The sequence below is a fragment of the Mus caroli genome, unplaced genomic scaffold (assembly GCF_978045245.1).
Source record: "Mus caroli unplaced genomic scaffold, Mus_caroli_1 scaffold_13, whole genome shotgun sequence".
NCBI classification, from domain to species: domain Eukaryota; kingdom Metazoa; phylum Chordata; class Mammalia; order Rodentia; family Muridae; genus Mus; species Mus caroli.
The window spans coordinates 69,276,594-69,301,830 of NW_028227268.1; the positions used below are offsets into that span (position 1 = coordinate 69,276,594).

The window sequence follows — 25,237 nt, forward strand, 5'->3', positions numbered from 1 at the left end:
ACACACACAAATAAAAACTTAAAATATATGTATATTTGGGGGAGTCAGTGAGATGGCACTGATTAAAGTCATCAGCCACCAAGCCTGATGATAAATTCTATAGCTGGTACCTACACGGGAGGAGAAGAGAACTGACTTCCTCCTGTCCTCTGATCTCCACATGTATGCCATGGCACAATCTCCTACCCCCTGACAAAAAAATAAATAAATGCAAAGAAAAAATTTAAGATGAAAATGCAAATACCTTATAATTTCAAAGTTCCACTCCTCCGAATCTTTTCTTGCCGTGGTCCTGACCCTTTTACCCTGGCAGGTTTTGTTATGTGATAAAACTTCCCATTTGGAGAGGCAACGCACATCTGGTCTCCCCAGATAGGGAGCCCAAGACAGACCAAAGTATGGATACAGTGTCCAAGTTGTGAGCCATAGGTTTTGGGGTTACTTACAGGAATATGTGTGAGAGGTTACTTACAGGAGCAGAAATGACTCAAAGACAGCTGCAACAGCAAGGCTCACTCCAGCATGGGTGAGAGCTTACAAAGCTGGGAACCTGGAGCACAATGCACAGCTCAACAGGTTGGAGAGTTTCCAGATGGCTCAGTTTGTCTAAATTTCTTCCAGGCAGCTGGGCTGTCTGCTGGCACAGCTTTTCTCCTCTGAGAGTTGTCTTTGTATCTCAGCTTTCTTCCCTCTGAGAGAGCCTCTCATGTTACTCTGGTGGGGAGGGGCCTAATGAATCTGGTCGGTTTCAGGAACTTCCTGAAGCTATTTTAAGTTTACCTTCCTGCTCAACTTCCCTGCGGTACAGAATGTTTCAATCTCACTGTTTCACAGTAGAAAAAGAATCCCGAATTTCAGAGTGACACACATACCCCTATAATCTCATAGATAGAGAGAGGCAGGGGAGATCAAGAGTTAAAGGAGAGGCTGGCTGGGATGGTGTGTCTGAGATTATCTTAGGTGACTTGAGACCCTGTCTCAACAGACAACCAACCAACCAACCAAACAAACAATCCAAACATCTATGGACAGAAAAGGAGCCCAGATAAACCACAAGACATTCTTGCAGGGACAACAGGAGCCACAGAGATATGCAGTAGCTATACTATCTGGTAATACTGGAATGATCAGTGATTACTATTATTAAGGAAATAATCGGCAAAATACATACAAATGGATTTTTCTCAGGAGCTGGCTCAGCAGTTAAGAGCACTAACTGTTCTTCCAGAAGTCCTGAGTTCAATTCCCAGCAACTACATGGTGGCTCAGAACCATCTTTAATGGGATTCAGTGCCCTCTTCCAGTGTGTCTGAAGACAGAGACAGTGTACTCATATAAAATAAATAAATAAATCTTTTTTTTAAATCTCACTTAAAAGCCAGCTCAGCTCTCTGGAGGGCCGCCGTCACCATGGGCCTCAAGTTTGGGAACCTGGCAGGGATACGGCACGTGATCTCCTACAGCTTGTCACCCTTTGAGCAGCACACCTTCCCAAGCTATTTCAGCAAAGGCATCCCCAACGTGCTGCGCCGCACTCGCGAGCGCATCCTGCGCGTGGCGCCTCCATTTGTAGTGGTCTACCTGATCTACACATGGGGCAACCAGGATTTTGAGCAGTCAAAAAGGAAGAATCCAGCCATGTATGAAAATGACAAGTAAACGGCCTGTACCTGAGTGACAGTCTCCTGCTTCTGAAAGACCCTTCTCTGGGAAAGGAATCCACACTGTAGTCTTGAAGACAATAAACTACTTATGGACTTCCAAAAAAAAATCTCACTTATAATAAATATATACATATTTTTTTTCTCAAAAAGTTTATCCCTGGCAACACTCAGCTTGGGAAGGCAAACAAAGGATGGAGGGCTACCATGCGTATATACGAATGAGCATAGACATCTCATAGGGAGCACCTGGAGGACTTTGCACAGGGAACACATGAAGGACTTTGGCCATAGGGTTACTATCTCTTACTCTTGGTGATGGTTTCAAAGAGATTTGCCTTCTGGTTATCGTTAAACAGAACTTATGTTATGTAAGGGTTTTTTTGTATATATATTTTTTCACCGTAGGAATTGAAGAGCAAGGCTGATGACAGGACTTAGCCAGGAATGGTGCTTGCTGCCATGCCTGATGACCTCAGTTCCCAGTAACCCATACACACACACACACACACACACACACACACACACACACACATATGTGTGTGTGTGTGTGTGTGTGTGTGTGTGTGTGGTAGACAGAGAGAACCAACCCCCACAATTGTCCTCTGACTTCCACGTGTACTCCATGGCAGAAGTGTGACCTCTATATGCATATACACAGAAGGTAGGCAGATAGACAAACAGATCAATAGCACTTTAACCAAGGGTGTAGCTTAGTCTGTAGGGCACTTGTCTATCATGCATAAAGTCCTGGGTCCAAACTCTGGCACCACATAAACCAGGCACCATGGCCCATGCCTGTGATCCTAGCATGGAAGCACAGGGGCAGGAAGATCAGTAGTTCAAGGGCATTCTTGGTTACATAGTAAACTGGAAGCCAGCCTGAGCTTCATGAGACCCTGCAGAAGGAAGTGAGGAAGGAAGAGGGGCAGGCCGTGGAAGGAAGGAGCAGTTGTGAATCAGTTCATGAATCTTGTGTTGCCCTCAGCATCACCTCAAGCTCATCCCACCCTGCACCTCTGTGCAGACACCATCAGTACCACACTGCTTGCTCTGACACAACTGTGACTGACAATGAGAGACAGACATCAAGGAAGGACAATCTGTGTTGCCGTAGCCAGAAGCCATCAGAGGTGTGAGAATGGGGACTGGAAGAAGCCATAGGTCTGTGTTGAGGGTTGGTCTGGTGAAGCCACGTATTCAAATGCTAAGTCCTGGACCCCCAAGATCTGGTTGCCAACTCCCCGGACACAAGCCCATTCTCATGTACACCAAATGATGTTGTATGAAGCTTGCTTCCCTAATTTTATTGACCGATCTGTGATCAGTTTGGTTTATTGACCTCAGTTGCGAGTCAATAAAACAGCTCAACAGCCTGTAGCTGGGCAGAAGAGAAGTAGGCAGTGTCTCAGTTCCTGGGCTTGGGTCTTAGGTAGGAACCACAAGAAAGATCAAGGGAGAAGGCAGCCGCCACGGGGTGGATTGTGAGCACGTGGCCATGAGGGCTGGCCTGATGAATCAGGAAAGGTGCAAATGGGGCAGATGCAAGTGTTTATGGGGATTTTGGTGGGGAAGTAGACAAGACAGCATAGAGGGTCGATATCTGCCCAGCTGTAGTGCGTTAAAGCTTATTATAATCTAAAGTTTTCTGTGTCTTTTATTTGGGGACTGTGTCTTTAAATGGTCCAAAGTGGGGTAGAAACCCTAACAGATATTAAAGGTAGCAAGGAGGTGTAGCAAACTCTAAGAATAACCATAGTGGTCTGTGAGTTACTTCTGCCATGCTGTGACCAAAATAGCCGAAGGGAACAGCTTAAGGCAGGAGAGATTTATTTTGACTCACTGTTTCAAGGGATTCCAGTCCACGATGGTGGGGAAGGTGCAGCGGTTACAAGAGTGTGTCATTGGGGCAGAGCAGGAAGCAATGAGTGAGAACTAGGGACTGGCCTATGACCTTCAAAAGCCTGCTCCCATTGATTTACTTCCTAGACTCCACCCATCATCCTCCTTACCAATACCACCACCAACTGGGACACAAATGCTCCCCAGACACTGTCTTCCTGACCAAGGCCTATCTGGACTTTGGGGGACTGGAAGACACAGAGGAATTCATGTAAATACCCCTTCCAAGGTTGCTGTCACCACATGTTCCCCACCCAGAGCCATCTTCAGCCAAGTATCCCTAAGGAGTCTCCCGTCATAGATGCCTCATTAACTCTTTATCAGACACCTGAGCTCAAGAAGTAAGTGAGCAGCCATTAGCAATGACAGATGCTGGAGCCTAAGGGATGTTTAGTGAGAAACCCAAGGCCTTCTAACTAACTCAGCTTCAGTGGCCTGAGCTCCCTAAAGGTACAAACTTGGTTTGGTCCCTCTTTATTTCCTTACTTGTTTGCATTAGTCTTGTGTCACACTTAACTCAGTCGAGTGAACTCATAGGTAGCTTATGTTGCAAAGCACAGAGGCCTTAGAACCCTGCTTCACAGGCCGCTCATTGGGCCTCTCTGGAAGGTCTTGTCTATCATAAGATAATCCTGCCAGTTGGAGCCAGCTTCCTTAGTGATACCCAGGGCTTTCCCCCAAGGGCTCATGTTACACAGGGCATTCTGACAAGTGTTAATGAAGTCATGTTCTTTAGCTTCTTCCCGCTCAGTGAGCACAGCTCTGCACACTCTGGCTGGCCCTCAGCACACTGGTGATCCAGTCTGAAGAGGCAACGGCAGTGTCCAGATAGATTCTGAACATACAGAATTAGAGGTGTGAGTGGGGAAACTTTGCCTCTCATTCCTGCACTGCCTGCCGGTGTCTTTGGACCGTCATGGTGCTGCTACTGGCATGGCCTCCAGCCCTGCAGAAAGGCTCAGGGTTGCTCCCCTCCCCCACCCCATTTTCTTTCTTGGGTGCTAATTCATTAGTCATCATCTGCCTTGTTTTTTGAAACAGTCTCTCACTGAGCCTGGAGCTCACCAATTAGGCTAGGCTGGCTGTCCAGCAAACCCCAGGGATCTGCCTGTCTCTGTCTCAAAGTTGGGATTACAACAGAGCACCTGAAGTTTTTTATGTTGATTGTAGGGATCAAACTCAAGATCTCAAGCTTGGGATGCAAGCATCTTACCAACTGAGCCACCTCTCCAGGCCCTATTAAAGAATAATTTAAATGTTCTTCTGGCCTTTGTCTGGGCCCTATTTTGTTGTAAAGCTCCCCCCCCCCCCAAATTGTTACCCTCCAACAGATCCTGGAACCCCAAGGCAGCTGGCTAGTGGTATACATTTCATCAGCATCAGTTCGTATTATCTACTCTGTTATTTTGTTATTTGGATAGATGATAGGTCCCTTTTACCATTTAGTGAGCATGTGCTGTGTGCCAAAAACTGCTAGGTGCAGTTTTTGCTGTGAGCAGATAGACTTGTCCCCACCCCCCCAGAGCACCCAGACGAGCCAACTGCAAGATAATCCCTGATTGACTTACTATGGTGAACACATCGATTGCCAGATATCATTGGGTGCCCTCTGGGGGTTCACCTCTGAGCACACCCTACATGCCTTGGGGTGCTAACATGCAACCGTAGAGGAAGAATAAAAATGGCTTTTTAGGGGTGGGATCCTGAGTCTGTCACAAACCCACTGGGTGACCATGGGTGAGTGATTTAACCTTTCCGAGTGTCAGTTCTCAGTGAAGTCAAGTTAACTTGACATATGAAAATGCATAGGATCACCACACCGAGGAACCCGAAGGGAGTGGGCTGCTGCACACATTTGGGTCTGTGAGGTTTCTGGTGACCTGAGTTTGGACTGACCTGAGGTTAATGGTCAGAGGCAGCTATTGTTACACACATTAAGGGGAAGCAGAGGTCAGTGCGGGCCAGCAGGCTGCACCAGCTATGGCCAGGCCATGCTTTGTTCTTCAAGGAAGGGTAGGGCTGGGAGCAGCGCAGGCTGTGGTGGGAGCCAAGGCCAAGAGGCAGAGACTCCCAGACCGCGTCTGAGAGATGGAAGCCAAGGAACAGACTGCAACATCAACAACACCAAGGCCTGAGGGGAGGAGCTTTGCCCTTTTCTCTGGGCTCGGATGAGTCCCTGGGAGCTGAACTGGGGGCCGCTGGGATGAAACCAAAGCAAATGCTGCAAAGGGCTTCGAAGGCTCCAAAACCTTATCGAGACCTGGATCAAAGCCAAGGCCAGAGTTAGGGCCCATACCAGGGCAGAACCCAGTCACAGAACTCCTCACGTTATGACCTCCCAGAAGGAAACCCCTGCCCTGACTGTGACCCTATGCTGGGAGCATCCTGACTATGACCCTGAGTTGGGAGCAGGGCCAACAGGCATTCGTTTTTATTATCCCAGGAAAGGTTAATCCAACAAATACAAAGAACCTATCACTCGAAGGTGACATAAGTGTGAGCTGCATTTCCATTGACAGTGCCATTCGTAGGCAATCAGGTAGCCCTTGAGGGTACAACTGATGAGCAGTTTTTTTTTTTTTTCTTCCCGAGACAGGGTTTCTCTGTGTAGCTTTGGCTGTCCTGGAACTCACTCTGTAGACCAGGCTGGCCTCGAACTCAGAGATCCGCCTGCCTCTGCCTCCCAAGTGCTGGGATTAATGGCGTGCGCCACCACGCCCGGCTGATGAGCAGTTTTAAGTCCTTCCTTTGCCCTGTAAAATGTCATATGTTTCCTCCGGAAGTGCTGATTTTAATGCAGACGAACTCTAGAAAGCAGTATTTTCTTTTTTTATTTAAGAATTTTGTATGCAGTTGGAAGTGGTGGTGCATGCCTTTAATCCTAGCACTTGGGAGGCAGAGGCAGGCGGATTTCTGAGTTCGAGGCCAGCCTGGTCTACAAAGTGAGTTCCAGGACAGCCAGGGCTATACAGAGAAACCCTGTCTCGGAAAAAAAAAAAAGAATTTTGTATGCAAGTTGACTGTATCTTCATCCTTTTAACCCTCCTCTCCTCTCTCCAGTTCCTTTCCCGCCCTCTCTTCCCTCCTTAATACAGGAGTCACATAAAATTAGGGCTGACCTTTTAGGATTAGAGGCTTGCTTCTCCCTAAAGACTCCCCTGCCTGCCACTGACTGCATGTGGCTCTGCATCTAGGAATGATGGCTTCTGAAAATGACTGGTGTGTTCTTTGCAGCCTTCCTTATACAGGCATCCATGGTGTGGGATGCAGAGAGTTCATGAGTGCACAAAAAACATTCCTTAAAAGGAAGAAGGTTCTGGGCAATGGTGGCACACGCTTTAATCAAGCACTTGGGAGGCAGAGGCAGGTGGATCTCTGAGTTCGAGGCCAGCCTGGTCTACAGAGCGAGTTCCAGGACAGCCAGGGCTACACAGAGAAACCCTGTCGGGGGCGGGGGGGGGGGGGAGAGCTAGGCTTAGAAACACACACTTGCACACTTGTAATCCTATCATTCAGAAGACTAAGGCAGGAGGATTACTGTGAATTCAAAGCCAGTTTCTGAGGTATATAGTGAGACCCCATTAGGAGGTTGGTACATAAAACAAACAAGCGTAGTGCAAAGCTGTAGCCAGCAGGACATCCTGTGGGGACAAGGGTGGCTCTCGCATCCGCATCCTGTGTGAGCTGCTGCAGAGGTGGGGAGCCTCGGCCGGGCCCTGCTCTCATGGCCGGGCTACAGCCTCCTGCCTGAGGGTGAGAAGAGCTTCTAATGACTTTGCACTTGTCCTTCCTTCCCCTCAGGATGCACTGATCACCCACACACACACACATACACACACACACAGACACACACACACACACACCACACAAACACACACACACCAAAAGGCAGGTGGACTATGGTTCTGCCAAGATCCTTGTTTCTCTCACAGACCCACAAGCTCTGTGAGCTTCTAGGACAGACCCTGTTCTCTCCACTGTTCAATGGGTGTTCTGCTGTGATTAACACTGACCACAGACCACGTAGGGAAGAAAGGTTCTCTTTGGCTTACAGATTACGCCATCAGTCAGGGAAGGCCCGGTCAGGAAGCACAACAGAGACAGGAACACTGCCTGCTGGCTGCCATCCTGAAGCTTGCTCAGCTTATTGGCACCTACCGACCTCAGGCCAGTCCGATGGTGGCACTATCACAGCCTGGGTCCTTGTTCTCTCTTCCTAGGTGTGCCAAGTTGACAACCAACATCGCTTCCACTTTGTGAATGAAGATGCTGAGGTCGCCAGTGGAGCCAGTAGCCTGGGTGAGGCCGCACAGCTAGTTAAGTGACTTTATGCAGATCTGGTTGGTATCTAATGCAGTAACTTCCTTTAAATGCCTTCCCTGAGCCACACTGGACCCCCCTAGGGAGGACAGCTAAGCACTGAAGGCTGTTTATTACCGGTGAGTATGACCACAGGCTTTACCCTGAGAGTCCTTAGCCAGGTCCTATAGGTTCTGTCTGTCTGTCCTGAGGGCCTCAGTTTACAGGCACTCATCCAGAGACTGCTCAAAACCAGGACTTCTAGTCACTGAGGGCTTGGGCAGGTTCCCTATAGGCGTGTCCTGCAGAGGCACTGTCCTTCTTGGCCTATCCCAGGCTTTGATTTTCCCAGATGGACAGGCCTTTTACTAAACCTCTACACTCCCAGTGCTCCCTGGGCCCTAGGACAGAGGAGATACACGGGGTCTTCTCCCTGGCCATCCCAGGGTTCATTTGAGAGGTAACATGTTTGTCCTGTGATTCTGACTCCAATCAAGGTCTGGGTCCTGGTACAGCTGCAGCCTCCCTTCTAGAAGCTTCTGAGGAGTGTCAGTTTCCTGTTGCCGCTGTAAGAGATGTCCTTGCACTTCGTGGCCTAGGCTAGCACACAGTTACAGTTCTGAGGGGGCCAAGAGACAGAAGAGATCCCGCAGGGCTATCCTCAGGGTGTATAGCAAACTATGGGCTCTAGGAAACAGCCTATGGGCAAGGCAGCACACACCTGTAACCCTAGCACTCAAAAGACTGAGCCAGAATGTTCTAAAGCTGAAGGCCAGTCTGGGCTATATATAGAAGAATGAGTTCCTGCCTCCAAAAAAAAAAAAAAAAAAAAAAAAAAGTTGTTAAGTCCCCTTCATTGTCCAGTTTTTAAAGGCTTCCTCCATTTCTTAGTTTCATGGTGCCTCCTTCTAGATTCAAAACCAGTGATAGATGGTCCTGTCTTTTCCTTATTGTCATGTCTCTGATTCTATCTCCCTTGTTCCCCCCCGCCACTTTCCCACTTAGAAGAACCCTTGTAAATGGCTGAGTATAGTGGTGTATGCCTTTAATCCCAGCACTCAGGAATCAGAGGCAGGGGGAATCTCTGTGAGTTCAAAGCCAGCCTTGTTTATAGAGTGAGTTTCAGGACATCCAGAGCTATGTAGTGAGACCCTGTCTCAATAAACAAACAAATAAATGAAGCCGGGCGGTGGTGGCACACGCCTTTAATCCCAGCACTTGGGAGGCAGAGGCAGGTAGATTACTGAGTTTGAGGCCAGCCTGGTCTACAAAAGGAGTTCCAGGACGGCTAGGGCTATACAGAGAAACCCTGTCTCGAAAAACCAAAAAAAAAAAAAAAAAAAAAAAGAAACCTTTAAATTTTGAGATAGGGTCCTGTTACATCAGCTCAGAGTGCCTTGAACTCACCGTGTAGCCTAGCAGATCTCGACCTTAAGATACCCCAGAGCAGGATGAATGCAGAGTTTCAGGGGTAAAGGCACTTAACCCTGATGACATGAGTTCTAGGCCCCAGGACCCACATGGTGGGCAGAGGAAAACAAGTCCTTCAAGTTGTCCTTTGACAGCTACACACATGCAATGGCGCACCCCCCTCCAACAAATAAATATGTTTTTTTCTAACATCCTCTTGAGCCTTAGTCTCTTGAGTAATTAAGTTTATAGGCCCATGCAACCAAACCCAGACGCCTCTCTATTTCAGATTAAACTGATTAGCAGGCTGGATCCCTTGTTGCCACAGAACTTAGCGAAGTCATGGGCTCTGGGTATTAGAAGGTAGGTATCTACCCCACCATGGATTGTTATTCTGCCTATTCACCCACTCCTCCAGGGTTTCCAAGCATCTCTCATCTTCAGGCACACACACTGGACCACAGGTGGGATATGCCTGTCATTGCATAGCCTCCCTCCTGCTTCTTCCTCATTTAGCTCAGCCTGTCCTGGACTCATCTCCCACCCTCTTGCTTCCAGTTCTTGGAAGGGAGGGGGTGAGCTGGAGAATGGGGGAAGGGGTATGCAGATGGAGGAGGGGAGGGTGGGCTCAGATGCAGCTGTGGGAGCCCAGAGGGCTGGGCCTTTCCTACCAAATGCCTGCACTTTGTAGAGGTGCAGGCCAGAGCCTGGCCTGAGTCTTGCAGAATCTGAGGGCAGCTCTGGCCTGGTGTAGCATCAGGAAGATATTAGAGGCTCCATTGTATACCCCTGACTTCCATGATAACCAGAATTCCCCTGAGCCCTTTCTCAGGGGGTGACAGCCTATCTACCTTCATTCCTTCCTCTTTTCCTGCCCTTTGAGCCGTAGGCTGGGAGCTGGAGGGGAAATTCTAGCTAGGCCTCTGTCTGCCCCTTAGTGGGAGAGCAGAGGCAAGAAAGGCTAGACAAAACCTTGACCCCCAAGTAGGGTAAGCAGCTGGCCCTGGGACCTTCTCTGATGAACTAGAAATCTCAAATCCCAAGGACCCTCTCTCCATTTCTGAGCAGACTGAAACCCTTGGTGCCGTCTCCTCTGCACCTCCCAAGTCTGCGTCAGTCACGTCTGCTTCCTGTATGACCAGCCCTTGAGATCCGAAGATGCTAGAAAGATGAGGTTGGGGAGTGAGGTATCTTCTACCTATGCCCACCTGGCACAGCATTCTCAGCTGCATGCATGAGCGAACGACACAATGTGCTTACATCAGAACTTCTGAGTGTACTGCCCTGGTCACCTCCGGGTGCTGTTCTGCAGATGCCTTTAATAAACGTTTTTATTTCCTCATACCTCTTCCTCTTTGCATAACTAAACCATGTTTTTATTTGCGTATTGAAAATAAGATTCTTCTCATACAATATATTCTGTTCACTGTTTCCCCTCCCCCAGCCCCTCACAGATTGTCCCCACTTCCCCACTACTACCACATCCACACCCTTTCTTTGTAATGAGATAGCACTTGAGTGTGTGTGTGTGTGTGTGTGTGTGTGTGTGTGTTAATGAGTATTTATTTAGTGCATATGACCCAGCACATGTGTGGAAGTCAGAGAGCAACCTGTGGGAGTTGGTTCTCTTTTTCCACAGTGAGTTCAGGGGAATCTAACTTGGCGGCAAGTGCCCTTACCCACTTGGCTATCCTACTAGGTATTCTTGTATGTTTTTAAAATAGAATACCCATCAAGAAAGACTCTCCAACTTCAGTCCCGCTGGGAACACAGGCAGACTGTACTACATCTGTCATACACACAGTGGCCCTTGTCCCCAAACCTTCACCTTTGATTGCTGGTTGGTCAGGACTCTACTGCAGAGGCAGGTCTAGTCACTCACAGGTACCCCGATCCCACAGCCTGCTCTCTTGAACCTTAGGGCCCAGGTGAGCTCAGCAAAGTACATGCCAAGGACATGGGTACTCAAATGTAAGTTGGGATCGAAGCACTGTGAGAATGTAGAAAGGAGACAGTTGTCCCCGGGGAGCTTCCAGTCCAATAGAATTCAGCTCTCCATGGACCACCTAGGCACACAGGAGAGGGCTAACACTTTGTCTATGAGGACCCACACGACACCTCTTAGAATGGGCAGAGACTGAGAATGGGATCCTCCCAAGTGACCTAAAGCCGACTCCGCCAGCTGGGAACATGGGCTCTCCTGGGCTCAGCATCTGTGTCCGGCTGCTCAGTGCTCTCCAGCACCAGAGTGCTGATGATCGGCCGTGGGAAACTGGACCACCCCTTCAAGCCTTCCTTCCTGCCCTCCTCACAGTCCTCCTCCTGCAATCCTCATGCAAAGGACTGCCAGGCTCCATCCAGTCTTTGCTCTGGCTGTCACGAAACATGCGGCTCCCCTCTATATTCCAGCAAGCTAGCCAAAAGAGTTGGAAGGGAACCACGGGTCCCCAGCTATGACAGTGACGCTCTACCTCCCACAGGCGGGGTCTGCATCCCCAACCGCAGCCTAACATTGGCCGGTTGTGGTCAACATGCCAGAACTTCTTGCCTTGTTCATGGTGGGGTTTTGTTGTTGCTTTATTTTGTTTGTTTGAGGCACGGTCTCTCTCTATAGCCCTGGCAGGCTGGCATGTTGGCGGGCCAAGAACTCAATATGTATGCCAGGCTGGCCTTGAACTCAGAAAGATCTGCTTGCCTCCGCTTCCCAGATGGACTTGGTTTAGAGCAGAACTGGTCACTTTGCTCAGACAGAAGCATGGCTAACAAAGTATGCTTTGAAGCCTGGAGCTAAGCCCTGGCAGGCCAGAGTCCTCTGGAGCAAACACCTACAACCAAGCTACCTCCTGCTCTGAGGTCAAGTTACAAGCCTCATCTGTATCTCTGCTCCCTGGGGCCCTAGCCCTTGAAACAGCAGGCAGCTTCCTAGGCACAGGTAAATAAAGCATTGCTTCTCTTGAAGGCCAAGCTTCACCCCACTGGGGCCCCAGGGAAGTACAGACAACTGTCTAGACCCTAGACTCCAGGGTGTCAGAGGATGCAGCCACAGCTCAAGAGTCCCAAATACCTTCTTGGCATGGGGTCCCCAGCTATTCTCCGTTTCCTTCTTGCAGAAACCATGATACTGTCAATGGAGCCAGACTGGGTTCTGGGCATGGACAGAGGTGGTTTAGAAGCCAGCCTCCATAATGATTAGCTAAGTCATCTTGGGCGAGCCCCTTAGCCTTGTTGAACATCGATTTCTGGTTTGTGAGCAAGAGGTTGGTGGTGGGGAGAGGTATGTGCATGTGTGCTTGTGTATGTGGGGCTTGGCTGTGTTGTCATGTCCACCTAAATGTAGTCCAGTTGAGCCCTCGCTGCCGATTCTGTTCTCCTGGTAGATGGTTGGCAGGTAGATGTCTGCCTCTTGTCATTTCCACTTGATATCCATGCATTACCTCATGATTTCAGCATCTCCCCAATTGAAAGGAAACTCTTAACTGTAGGCATCGAGACCTCACCGCCAAGCCACCAGAATTAGGGGCTTTTGAAATCTCCTGAGGAGGAACAGCAACTGCTGGGCATACTTTAATCCCAGTACTTGGGAAGCAGAGACAAGTAGATAGATCTCTGTGAGTTTAAGCATAGTGAGTTCTAGGACAGCCAGACCAATATATATATATTTTAAAGACAGGAGATATATATATATATATATATATATATATATATATATATATATATCTCCTGTCTTTAAAAAAAAACTAAAATAAAGTAAATAAAATAAAATAAAATAAAGTAAAGTAAAAGCAGCAATAAGTCTCTTGGGAGCTCCTTGGAGCTAGGGAAACTACAAGGTCTCAGATTTGGTCCCCCAGGGAGCCCAGAGATAAGCTATGCCCCAGCTCATTCCCACCCAGACCTCTTGCCTCTGGGACAGCGTGGTAGGGATCTGACCAATTCACATGGGTTAAGAAACAGCATCGGACAGAAGCAAAGGCTTCCTGCTGAGTCTTCTAACAGGACAGTCCTGGCACACTCATGGACCTGCTCCCTGCCCTCCCCTGTACAGGAGTAGAGTTTTGGATCTGACCTGTTAGGCAAGGCCTGGCCCCAACTAGAGTGCTTTGCTTCCAGAGGAAAGGGGCTCCACCTCCTACCAAGCCTCCCAGGGTCTCAGCTCTCAGCCACTGGCCTCACAAGAGGCTTTGAAACTTGAGAAATCTTTTTTTGTTGTTTTGTTTTGTTTTTGTTTTTGTAGACAGGGTTTCTCTGTGTAGCCCTGGCTGTCCTGGAACTCACTCTGTAGAACAGGCTGGCCTGGAACTGAGAAATCTGCCTGCCTCTGCCTCCCAAGTGCTGGGATTGAAGGCGTGCACCACCACTGCCCGGTGAGAAATCTCTTATCCTTTGAGCCAGGACACAGACAGAAGTTAGAAGCTGATACATTGTCGTCTCTGGCTTGCTTCCAAGAAGTGAATAAACAAGCCACCTCAGTTAAAGGGACACCTTTGGAATAAGGCAAGGAAGGACTCCAGAGACTCAGCAGAAATGCCCCCAAATATCTATGAATTTGGGCCACCATGGCAAAGCCAGCCATAACCATGTAAAATCCAGTTATAGACTCTACACCTGCCTCACCTCTGAGCTGGCAAAAGTGGGGCTTTTCCTATGAACCCCACCTTTTTATCAGTCAACCTCATTGGAGAGTGGTCCTTGATAGCTATCATTATCATCCTAACCCCAAGAAAATTCATCCTTCAGTGACCTTCCAGTTGCTCAGCCAAGAGTGTCCATTAGTGGTTAGACAGAAACTCTTAGGAACGGCCCTCAGAAGCACTATAAAGTTCTTAGAATTATTGTAAGCCTAAATTAGGCTAAATTTATACTCATATTGCGCCATTCCAGGCTCCAGCTGCCACCTTTATTTGAGCAGTCTTATTTTACAGTGTCTGTCTTCCAGGCAAGGGCTGAAATCTAGGGTGCGACCACTCTTAACTAATGGTGATGATCCTCAAGGCTTGGTTGGTCCCTAGGATCTAGCTGCCCTGGGAGGTTTGGTCCCTCTCTGGACATCCCAAGGGGTTGGCTCTATCCATAAGAGGAGCTTTGGACTCCATCTTGGTCCTGGAGGTTGGGAGCTGATAGAAGAATGCCTTTGATCCATTGCATGTTTCTGATAATGTACTATTGATAAGCTTTGCTTATTAGGGCATGAGACTTCCCCTGCTGCTTGGGACTTCATGTATCACAACTGCCTACTCTCCATTGGGGATCAAGTTGAAGGAGATTAAAGTCAGAAGTGGGTCTGTCTGTGGTAGAATGGGTTCCTCCAGTCCAGCTGGCTTCACACCACTCACTCCTACCCACCATGGACTTAGAAAGTCACCCACTAGGAAACTCCATAGATGCCTCATGAGGCTAAGCACCTCAAATCTAGTTCTTAGCAAGGAATGGGTCATCAAAGAACTAAGGAGGTGATAGATCCATCTTCCTGCAATTAAGGACCCCACCCCCACCCTCATACAGGATGGTCACCCAGCAAGAACCCACCTGCCACTCACACAGAATGATGACAATAACCACATCCAATGGTGGTGCACGCCTTTAATCCCAGCACTCGGGAGGCAGAGGCAGGCGGATTTCTGAGTTCAAGGCCAGCCTGGTCTACAGAATGAGTTCCAGGACAGCCAGTGCTACACAGAGAAACCCTGTCTCGAAAAACAAAACAAACAAAAGAACAGTGACTGCTCTTCCAAAGTTCAGTTCCCAAGCAACCACATGGTGGCTCAAAAGCATCTGCAATGGGATCTGATGGTGTCTGAAGACAGCTACAGTGTACTCATATACATAAAATTAATAAATTTAAATTAAAGAGAAACCTAAAAGCTGTTTGCAGACCTTGCACCTCAGGTCCTTACAGGAGTAGGGCCTTGTCTTAAAGAACTGTTGGTTTTTTGGTTTTGTAGGCAGGGTTTCTCTGTATAGCCCTGGCTGTCCTGGAACTCACTCTGTAGACCAGGCTGGCCTTGAACTCAGAAATCCGCCTGCCTCTGCCTCAGTGAGTGCTGGGATTAAAGGCGTGCGCCTCCACACCCAGTTTAAAGAACTGTTGTTATACAGGGCTCCTTAACTATGGTTTTCAGACACTTCTGATCCAGCACCCTGCACAGAGCTCACAGACATTTGCCCATGCACAGTTCTGAAAGAGGGAAGCAAAGAAACTTTTACTTCAGCACAAGGGCATGGGAGTGGGAGAGGGGCAGTGTGGGGGTGTTGGCTCAGTCTTTAAAGCACTTGCTTTGAAGTGTGCAGGCCTGAGTTCAAGCCCCAGAGCCCTTATAAAGTCATGTGTGGTGGTGCAGAGGACAGTGATTCCCAGTAACTGCAACAGGGGAATCAGAGGGAAATGGACCCCTGGAGCTCAGCTAGTTGGGGACAGGCCAGAGACCATCTCAAACATAAAACCATAAAGTACCTGAGGAATAAGACACCAAAGGAAGTAGCCCTCTGATCGTCCTATGTGCACGTATAATGTATGCAGTGGGGTTGGTATTCAGCGCTCAGAATTAACTTCTAAAATAACCAGGTAGGCGTGGACTAGCCAGCAATCAGTCCTTCATTCCGTCCTGTCCTTCACTCTGCCCCAAAACTGTTTCCAGGTGAGTCCAAACCATAGTCACCTGGGGCCATTCAAATTTTTCTTGAAATTAAACATCAAGTTCCTGAATGTATCACTGGACGCCTTTCAGCCACTTAGTTCTCAGGCTTGACTAGTGTCAGCACCCAGTGAGACCAGCACAGCAGGCCCTGGGGACGTTGCCTGCACTGTTCTCTACATGGTCAGTGTCACACCAATTGTCTGTTGTTTGAAATGGTTCTGAATGTGTCACAGGCTGACAAACAACTGGGCCCCAAGAGTTCAAAATCAACTCCCAAGCCAGACGGATGACCTACAAAGTTAAAGAGCCAACCTCTAGGAGTTGTTGTCCTCTGACCTACACATACAAACTCAGAGGCAGGCAGAGCTCTGTGAGTTTGAGGCCAGCCTGGTCTACACAGTGAGTTCCAGGAAAGCCACAGCTACATTGTGGGGCGCTGTCTCAAAAACAAACAAATAAACAACAAAACCAAAAACCCAGCCAGAGAGATGGCTCAGCAGGGAAGAGCACTGGCTGCTCTCCCTGAGGATCCAAATTCAGCACTCTATGGCAGCTCACAGCTGTCTGTGACTCCATTTCCAGAGGATCTGACACCCTTTGTAGACATACATTCAGGCACATGAAGTGAAAAATTAAAACAAAATAAAAACTCCCTTCCGTGGCAAATGAGTATAAATGAGCATGTCCCTGTGGCATGACGCCCCCTCCTCCTGCCATCTTCTTCTTGACCATAACTGGAAAGATTTGTGATCGACTCATGTCAATGCTCAGCTGAAGCCCAGGCAGAAAGCCAGCAAAAGACTCCCATCAGGAGGTTTCCTTAAAAAGTAAGACCAATTCTGATTTCTAAATAAAAAGCCACACGCTGTAAACAACTTAAATTTTTATAAAAAGACAAATATACATATTTACACAGGTCCACCATGTGACCAAACACCATTTAGCAGTTAGGTGGCGTTTCTAATAGATAGTCAAGAGTCACGCCAAGGCGCTCACAACCCCCCTTTTCCCTGGGCCTGCTGAGGACTGCCAAGGCCTGAGGAGACAGCAGGCACCAGGCAAGGCACTATATAAATAAATGCAAAGGCCTAGACTGGGGAGAAATGTTAGTGTACACTTCTGATCAGAAATGTGGCAAAGTCCACAGAGAAAGTGCCATTTTTTTTCCTGAGCCCCACAGCTGGAGCAGGTAGTGAGGCAGAATCCCTCTGAGGCTAAGGGAGCCAACCTTCACAGGACCCCATTTTTTTCCCTTCACATTTCACTGGCTTGGGAACCATCCCAGGGCTCGGTTGGGAAGGGCAGCAGTTCTTTGGGAATAGGACTCATTTAGTGCAATTGTCTCCTAGTACAGAGCCAGCTCTAGGGCCAGTTATATGTTCTTCTGTGGGCGCTGGTCTATTCCCCTCAGGGCCAGCCCAGTGATAAGACCCTCTCTAAGCAACAAGGCTTTTAAAAAGCTAGAAGATGACTCCTGTTCATGGCCTCTGCCTCACACTAACCTCAGACCTCCAATCCATCTTCCTAGGAGTCAGGGCCAGCTTCACCTCACAAAACTCAGACTCTGCCCCCTAAGCCCTGAGAGCCCACTGACCCAAGGAGGATGGTCCCCTGTTTGGCAGTGGGACTATGTTTTGCCACGTCAAGGGGCCCACAGGAGTCTTAGCTTTTTTTGTATCACAGCCACCATGATGCCAAGGACTAACTCACTCAGGAGGGTAAGAACGGGTCAGCGACCCAAACTATGGTGCACAAGGAATGGCCTGAATAGAGGGTGGAGGCCTCATAGAGTTGCCCAGCAGGCTGTCCATCCACATGATGGAGTCCATATTCTTCATCTCCGTGAAGACATGTTGTATGCCTATCCCAATGTCCCCTAGAAGATGACCAAAAAAGAAAAAGGCTTTGAATAAGTAAGGAAGGGTATGTGAATCTCAACCAGCTGTCCACAGCCCACAGCAACTCCATGTCTTATATAGACCAGCCCCAGCACAGGGAGAGCTGGGAATTCTCACTTCATGCTGTACCTGTTGGCCTGGTTTAAAAGGGATGCTGGGATGCTTTAATCTGGCTCTGGCTCTGCCTCCATCAGCTTTCCCCTTCTCCCAGAACCCGGAAGGACCTAGAAGCCTCTTACCTCGAGGGCTGTCAATCTCTGGTTCCTCCTTGCAGCTGAAGTCTCCATAGACGGAAGAGAGCTGGGTCCCTGGCTCATTGAGCAAGTATCCCTTGCCATCGATGTGTGTCGGCTGCCACTCAGACTGTTCAAAGAGCTGGAGACAGAGCATGAAGCCATCAGCTGCCTGCCGGTGCATTCTCACCCTGTGGCCCTTCCCTTGGGTGACCTAACCCTTCCCAAGCAGGATCACAACCTTGACTGTTTATGGGTAACAATATGCAAAACTGTCTAGGGAGCGGAGCACAAAGTGACCTGGGCCCTGCTGGCCCCACCCCTCCTGTGTGTTGCTGTCCCCCTCTGGCACAGAACCTGCATGAGTCCCCTCTGCTGGGGGAGGACATAGGAACTGGCAGGGCAGCTTAAAGCCAAGGTTAGTATAACAAGCCAGGAAAGTCAGAGGACAAGCAACTAGGCACACAATTCAAAAGTTCTGTGTTCATTCATGGGCCAGACTCGGGATAAAACTACCTTAAAAACATTTTATGGTCACTTTGAAAACTGCAGCTGAAAAAGTAAACCACAAAAGAACTTGCTAAGAAAAAAACAAAACCAGAGGGTTTCTTTTTTTTTCCCCCTCCTAAAGTCATCCTAGTACAGATCCCCAAAGCTGGATTATTGAAACCTGATGTGCATCTCCCAAACTTGACGGGCTGGGTATGCTGGGGCGGAGGACACAGCGCTCATGAGGGCTGACTCAGAGCTGTCTGGGACCCTGAGGCTTGCTTCTAGATGGCCAGTGAGAGACTAGGCTTCTCACTTGCTGAGGTAGCAGTTCCCCCACAACACATGAAGGAGGGAGGGCTACCTGTGTAACTACACACAGGCAGCCATACGGTAACAGCACCTGCCCAAAGCGACTCGGAAGCTGTCCCTAGCTTGCGGTCTCCTCCCGGATGTAATATGCAAAGGGGATTTACCTTCATAAGGTCTTCGGCTATCTTCCCTTCCTCATCCTCGTCTGTTGCAGCTGTGGAGGGGCAGAGGTTGGCCATGTCTGCTTGCCTGCAGCTTCACACCACCTCCCCAAATCTCCCAACCAGCCTCTGCCTGCCCTGGAGATCCCAGAACAGGACACTGGCCTCATGACTCACCCTCCCCAACTACGGAGCAGAGCGAGGCTGTATCCCTCCCACCCCTTCACTTCCTTCCTCACCCTCAGACAACTCAGAGTGCAGGGAAGCCAGGAGCACTAGCCACCTTTGACCAAGTTGTGGCCCAATTCCCTCCCTCTTGGCCTGGAGCACATGAGAGCTCTGACCGGTCTCCTGTGTCCCAGGAACTTGCTTTCTTGCTGCAGGGATAGGGTAAAGCAGTGCCCGGCTCTATCAGCTCAAAAGCACAGAGGTTTCTTCGCCCTCGCTGTGATGGTTTCTCTATGTCGGCCCAGTTGTTCTAGAACTCACTATGTAGACAAGGCTGGCCCACCTGCCTGCCTGCTTCCTAATGCTGGGGATAAAGGTGGATACCAACGCCCAACTTGGCACATAGATCTCTAAGCAGACTCCATTCCCCCTCTCAAGACAAGACAGGCCAGGGCCCCAAGTACAAACCTTCGGAGGTGGAAGGCATGGGTGACACCTGTAGGTTATACAGATCGGTGGTACTGTCTGGTATAATGTCCATCTGCATATGCCACTCAGAGAGAGTGCTGCTGACGACACACGGTGACAGTGCTGGGAGAGAGTACAGCAGAAAGTGCAGGTCAGGACGGGATGTGTTCTTAGTCTGCAATTCATCGGCCCCTCCACCCCTTACTCCTCCCTGATAGGTTCGTGCGATGCCTCTTGGCATCTAAACACACCCTTGCCACAGTGGCCACCTCACCTGGAGTTATGTCCCTTTCCATATCCAAGTCCTGACCCAGGTAGCCCTGAGTGGTGTAACTGCTGTGGTCATCAGGTAGGGTAGAGCTGCTGAGTCCATCAGAGAAGGTGTCCGGGCTAGCATCTCCACACAGCTACAGAGAGGAGACAGCTTAGGTCTGCTGTGGCACTTACCCACTGCCCACCCTACCTATAGGCTGGGCTGCCTAGAGCCACACTCACCTTCCTCTTGGTTTTGCTCTTAGTGTCTCGGCTGGACTTGGACTTTCTCTCTGTGGGAAGAACAGGCTGTGAGCGGCAGCTGGTCTTCCTTCTGCCCGTCTTCCCTCCCCTTCCTCCCGAGGACCTGGTGCCCTTGGCTACCTTTCCTCTGGTTCCTGGTGAGGGGTGGCAGCATCCGGTACACCCGCACAGCAGAGCTGCCCTTGTTCCTACTCTGATCCTTCACTTCCTCGATGTCTGGCAGGGAGTTCATGGCACAACGGAAGTTGGCCTTCCACGTCTTGGGATCTGGCTCTTTCTCCCCTGCTTTGTATCGGCCTACAGGACGGAAGAGTAAATGCATATATCAGCTGCTCCCTGGGCTGGGAGAAGAAAGGCAAGGGAACCCCAGACATCCATACTAGCAAAAACCAACTGTCAACAGGCCCTGGGGCTTAGACATCCAGCAGACTGGGAAGGACTCAAATGGGCTCACTTGAGTCTCCATCCCCCATAAATGTGCTGACTTGGACCTCAACAGTCTCCCTGCTTAGGTTCTCAGCAGCCAGAGACTCCCGGGACTTAGGCTTATCTGATGTTTCTGAAGTACAAGTGGGCACAGCCCCTGCCACGAGGACGGTTACTAACAGGTCTGAATTGGAACGAGGGAGGGCCTGACTCCTCAAGGAAGAAAGGAGGCCACCAACCAGATGGGGCTTGGGTCAAGGACCTTGAGAAAGGAAGATGGAAGTCTCTTGGTACCCTGACTCACAACTGTCTTTTCTAGGGACAACTGTATTCTATACAGACTCCTTAAAGCACACATACTTTCTAACATTTTTTTGCCTTTATAAGTCCTCTGAGAACTTGCTAGAACAATGTGAGATTCTGTCCTATAGGTGCATCTCACCCCCTGCTCCAGTAATTCTGCATGCTGTGTCGGGGAGCTCAGAGGCCACCCAGAACACTGATGGTAGTGTGTGTCCCCCTGTCTCTCCTCTGCCCACCTGTGTGAATGGCCCAGCTCCGGAACAGACAGGCATCCTTGTTGATGTCCCAGCCGTGCTTAGCAGCGTGCTTCCATGGAATCTGGAAGATCATCTCTTCCTGAACAGTGTACACAGAAGACCGTGTCAGCTCAGAGTGCGACCGAGGATGCACAGCCCCCAAGTATGGGAAAAGGCTGACTTCCCCTTTTTACCCCGACATCTGGCCTGGATTGACCCATCCTGGCTGCCTTTAACAGGGCACTCTGCAGCTTTTAGGAAGGGCGGTAGGGGGCTTAGGTTCTGATGAGCCACAGCACCAGAAGCTCGAAGACACCCCTGTCCTACACTGTGGATATGCTGAGAACCTAAGCAGCACCCTCTCTCAGCCCTAGCCTGGCAGGCCTTGGATGCTTCTCTCTGGCTAATGAGCATCGGAACATGGGAACTTCTTGCTTTAGAGTCTCTTCAGGAGGCCTGGCACAGTGACTCCTACAGAGGTAGGGTCCTGCTCATACTCCCAAGGGATCCCTGTACCAGACCTGGATGAGGGCTGCCTATGTAACATTGGCCCACTCTTCTCCCCTAAGTAAGACATAAAGAGAAAAGGTTTGTGTGTGGGGGGGGTGGGGAACTGTTTGTTTTTAATAAAAAGTATGTATGGGAACAACAGCCACAATGGGTAAGGTTTTGTTTTTTAGTTCTGTTTTTTAAATTTTTATGCGTGTATTGTGTGAGTGTGTGTGTGTGTGAGAGAGAGAGGTGTGCAAGCCAGGGCACTTATGTACAGGTCAGAGGCCAACCTCCTACCATGAGAGGACTAGGGATCAAAGTCAGGCCTTCAGGCTCGCTGGAAGGTGCCTTTACTCCAGCCCCAAGATCCAAGAGGCTCTTACCACCACCACTCTTGTTACTGCTGGTTCACTGTACACTCTCTCAATCAAGTTGGTTCAAGTTGGTCTTGGGTTTCACACTTTTTACATGACTTTGTAACCTACCTTAAAGTGCCTCAGTTTCCTTATCCGAGACCCATCTCACAGGATTACTATGCCGGTTAAAACGCACAGTTTGGTAACATATCAAAAAAGGAGCCAAGCACGTATTAATTATCACCAATGCTACTGCTGCTGCCTAACTGCCATGCATGCCAGCTGTGGCTTCTTGGGTCTCCTACTTAACTAGTCCCATTCCTTCAACTGCTTTTCTGTCTGTCTCAGTCTATCCGACTGGAGCCATGTAAGACTTATGTATACAGCGTTTCTCTTGGAAGAGAGAGGAACCCAGGCTCTGCAGATGCTGAGAAGTTTTGGTGCTGAGGACCTGTGCCACTAGGAGGGTGAGCTGGCCACAACTTCAGGAAGGAAGAAGCAGGAGGCAGAAGTCAGACCTTGCACGTTCTGGCATGCAGCACCCACTGGGAAATACATTTTCCTGCTCTCTTAACGTTCACTCATGAAATTTGGCGCCCCAAGAGAATATGCGTTAAACAGTAGCAGGAATACACAGAATAACACTCACTTTATTGATCCAGATCAGCCCTGGAATTTGGTTGGAATTAATCTGCATCTCTAGCCAGGGTCTCATCCGCATTCGAGTGATTGGCATGGTGGCTGGAGGGAGAAGACAGAGGCCTGTGTTTGGAGTCTGTTAAACAACCCTGGGCACTACCCTGCTCCACCCAAGGCCGCTCGATCAATTACCTTCTCCTGTCCTCACACCCAGGTCATTACCCTCCCCTACTCTCCTGCCATCAGCCAGGTACCCAGGTCCTACAATCATAGATTAGGGACCCTACAGTAGAATGAAACTCTCCAGCATCATGGGCAAAGCCACCTGCCCATTCTTTCAGTCTCTCCCAGTCAGTCTCAGGAAGAAACAACCAAGCAAGTTTGGATGGATGGTTGCCGGATATAAGTGCAAAAAAAAAAAAAAAAAAAAGCCAGAACTTTTCTCTCAAAATTCAATCTTTGGAAGAAGGAAGGGACTACTTTTGCTTGTCACCCCCAGCCCTGCACCTTCCAGGCTGGGCAAGCAAGCAAGTCAACCTCCATATCTCGGGCACTTCTCCCCAACCACTCCAATCTAGTCTATGTCCCCTCTTGACAGCCAGTGCTCACAACATACAGGCTGGGGCGCAACCCCTTCCGGCCTGGTTTCCCCTGCTGCAAAGAGAAGTGGCGCAAGCAACACCTGTGGCACCTCCTCCCGAAAGCCCTGTAGTTCACGACCGGGTCCAGCCAGTCAAGGCAGCGAGCCAACCTCTGCACCGAACACTGCGCGTCCGAAAGCAAGAGCCCAGGCGCCAAGCTGCGACCGCCAAAAGTGCGCGCAGGCGGACATCCGAGTCCCCTTGGCGCTGCTCGCGGGTGCGCGCGACGGCCACTCTGGGCTACCAAGAGGCCCCGCAGCGGCTCCGCGCACGCAGACCGCCGAGCGCGGCCAGAGGGCGGCGCACGCCGCGGCCCGCCTCCCGCCCGCTTGCAGCGCCCTCCCAAGCCAGCGCGCCACCCCAACCCAGGGTGTCTCTGGCCCCCACTTCCTGGTGTCCCGTGCGCCTTTTGTTTCACGCCACCCGTCGGTACCCGCGCAGCCCGGGCGAGCTCACCTTTGCTGCAGGAGCGATCCACAGAGGGTGCCCGGGAGCAAGGCACGGAGTTGCGGTGTAGGTACGTGATGCGCGCACCGAGCGAAAGATGCCCGAGATGCTGGGGTCCTCTGGCCACCTCGGCTGACCTCGGCGCAGCTCAGCCCGGTTCGGTTCGGTTCGGTTCGGCTTAGACTGTGAGAGCACGTCCTACCTCGACGAAGGAGTAGTGCGCACTGGCGAGTCCGCGGCGCCGCGAAGAAATCTAAACACTTAGCGGGATTCCCCGGTCCCGACTCGGCCACGCCCCCGCCGGGCCGCTCCTGCGCGCCCATTGGCCCACTCGGCCTCATCATTTCGGGGAAATCAGGCTGTTGTAGAGCTAAGCGGCGAAGGGGAAGTACAAGGCAGCTGCGCTCCCCACCCCCTCGGGCCCGCGCCACCGCCCCGGGGCTACCGCGGGCCCGCCCCTTGCTCCTCTCCATTCCCCTGCCCCCTTGCCTGTCTTGGAAAGCCGAGGCCGTCCCCTTCGTTCTGCAGACTCCCAGCCTGCTGGCTCCTATGACGGTCTTCCCCTTCTCCACAGGAGACACCTAACTCCCTATGTCTCCAGAACACCCGATTCCCTCTCCAGAAGGGTCCCCGGGACTAAATCACCCTGAAAATCAGTCTGGTAATGAAGTGTCAAGAAGGGAGAAATTATGTCCCTGTACCGCCTTACGTGCCACTTGGCTGCTCTGGGAAATTGAGGCAGAAGGCCTAACTTGGAATTACGGGGCAGTAGTAACTCCCAGCCTGGACTCTGCAGGGCCAGCCGTTGAAGGACGCAGGGACTCTTAATTTCCGTAACCATAAAATGTCAATAGCTCACTTGCTAGTCTGAAGTGATGGGGGAACACCGTGTCCTTATGGGGAGAGATGATGTATTTGCTTACATGGGCACAAGATGCGGATGTGCTTTCCTGTGCCACACGAGGTTCTAGCTAGCAGTGACCAAGGCGACCCTTTTACCTTGGGACTACCTAACACCAAAGAAGTGGATAAAATTCCGAAGTGGCTGTGGTTCCTTCTAGGACACCTGCTTCAGCTCTCCATCCTCGATGTAGCCCTTGGGAGAGAGTTCCTCTCTGATAGTCTTGAAGTCATTTCTGAGTCCCCAAAGCCTGGCTCTGGAGAAGTTCTGGGCAGCATAGGGAAATTGTGGCTAAGGCATTGGATCTAATAAAAGAAAGGGGGACCCCCCCAAAAAGGGGGACCCAGGTCCCAAGGGGATGGCAAGGGCAGCGGGTTAACTGGTATTCACAAGTAAACCTTGCCAATTTGTTCTTTCTCTTAGCGGCTGGGCTAGTGTGTACATGTTCCATCTCCGAACTCTGGCCCCTCAGGCTTCTTTGCTTCCTCGAAGCTTCTGACTCACAAGTACATCAGTCCTCTACCGTGTTATTCTCTTGTGTCACCTTCCTCACCTTAGCTGTCCATCTAGGACAGCACCCAGTTTGAATGTTGCAAGCTGCAATACACACATCAATGGACGATTGTACCTGTAATGTCACTGCC

At 50.1% G+C, this 25,237-nt stretch overlaps 2 protein-coding genes across 4 annotated transcripts in view; one reads left to right on the forward strand and one right to left on the reverse strand.

The window, feature by feature from the left end:
• The window catches only part of LOC110305839 (cytochrome b-c1 complex subunit 8-like), a 65,608-nt gene extending 63,837 nt beyond the window's left edge, over window positions 1-1,771 (forward strand). For both annotated transcript variants that reach the window (XM_029483744.2, XM_085830018.1), the window contains one exon: window positions 1,379-1,771. In XM_029483744.2, the coding sequence (XP_029339604.1) occupies window positions 1,379-1,659 (281 nt within the window). In that variant the 3' untranslated portion in view covers window positions 1,660-1,771. The remainder of the gene's footprint in view (window positions 1-1,378) is intronic.
• A 15,004-nt stretch (window positions 1,772-16,775) lies between these two features.
• Window positions 16,776-23,981, reverse strand: Irf1 (interferon regulatory factor 1). Of its 2 annotated transcripts, none has more exons than XM_021177713.3 (10): window positions 23,702-23,981; window positions 22,615-22,706; window positions 21,118-21,217; window positions 20,273-20,449; window positions 20,132-20,181; window positions 19,911-20,043; window positions 19,637-19,759; window positions 19,004-19,053; window positions 18,045-18,180; window positions 16,776-17,783 (listed from the first exon to the last, which is right to left on the reverse strand). In XM_021177713.3, the coding sequence occupies exons 2-10, from the start codon at window positions 22,699-22,701 to the stop codon at window positions 17,650-17,652; spliced, it is 990 nt and encodes a 329-aa protein (XP_021033372.1). In that variant the 5' UTR covers window positions 22,702-22,706; window positions 23,702-23,981; the 3' UTR covers window positions 16,776-17,649. The 2 variants fall into 2 exon arrangements, with proteins under 2 accessions (XP_021033372.1, XP_021033373.1); XM_021177714.3 differs by lacking the exon at window positions 23,702-23,981 and adding an exon at window positions 23,221-23,513.
• Between the last annotated feature and the right edge of the window lie 1,256 nt (window positions 23,982-25,237).

Excerpts from the sequence above, each read along its gene's own strand:
- Irf1 (XM_021177713.3), bottom strand. The coding sequence starts at position 22,701 with ATGCCAATCACTCGAATGCGGATGAGACCCTGGCTAGAGATGCAGATT. Across the intron at positions 18,181-19,003 it reads TAGCCGAAGACCTTATGAAG|CTCTTTGAACAGTCTGAGTG; the intron begins GTAAATCCCCTT and ends CTCTGTCTCCAG. Across the intron at positions 17,784-18,044 it reads AGAGATTGACAGCCCTCGAG|GGGACATTGGGATAGGCATA; the intron begins GTAAGAGGCTTC and ends GTCATCTTCTAG.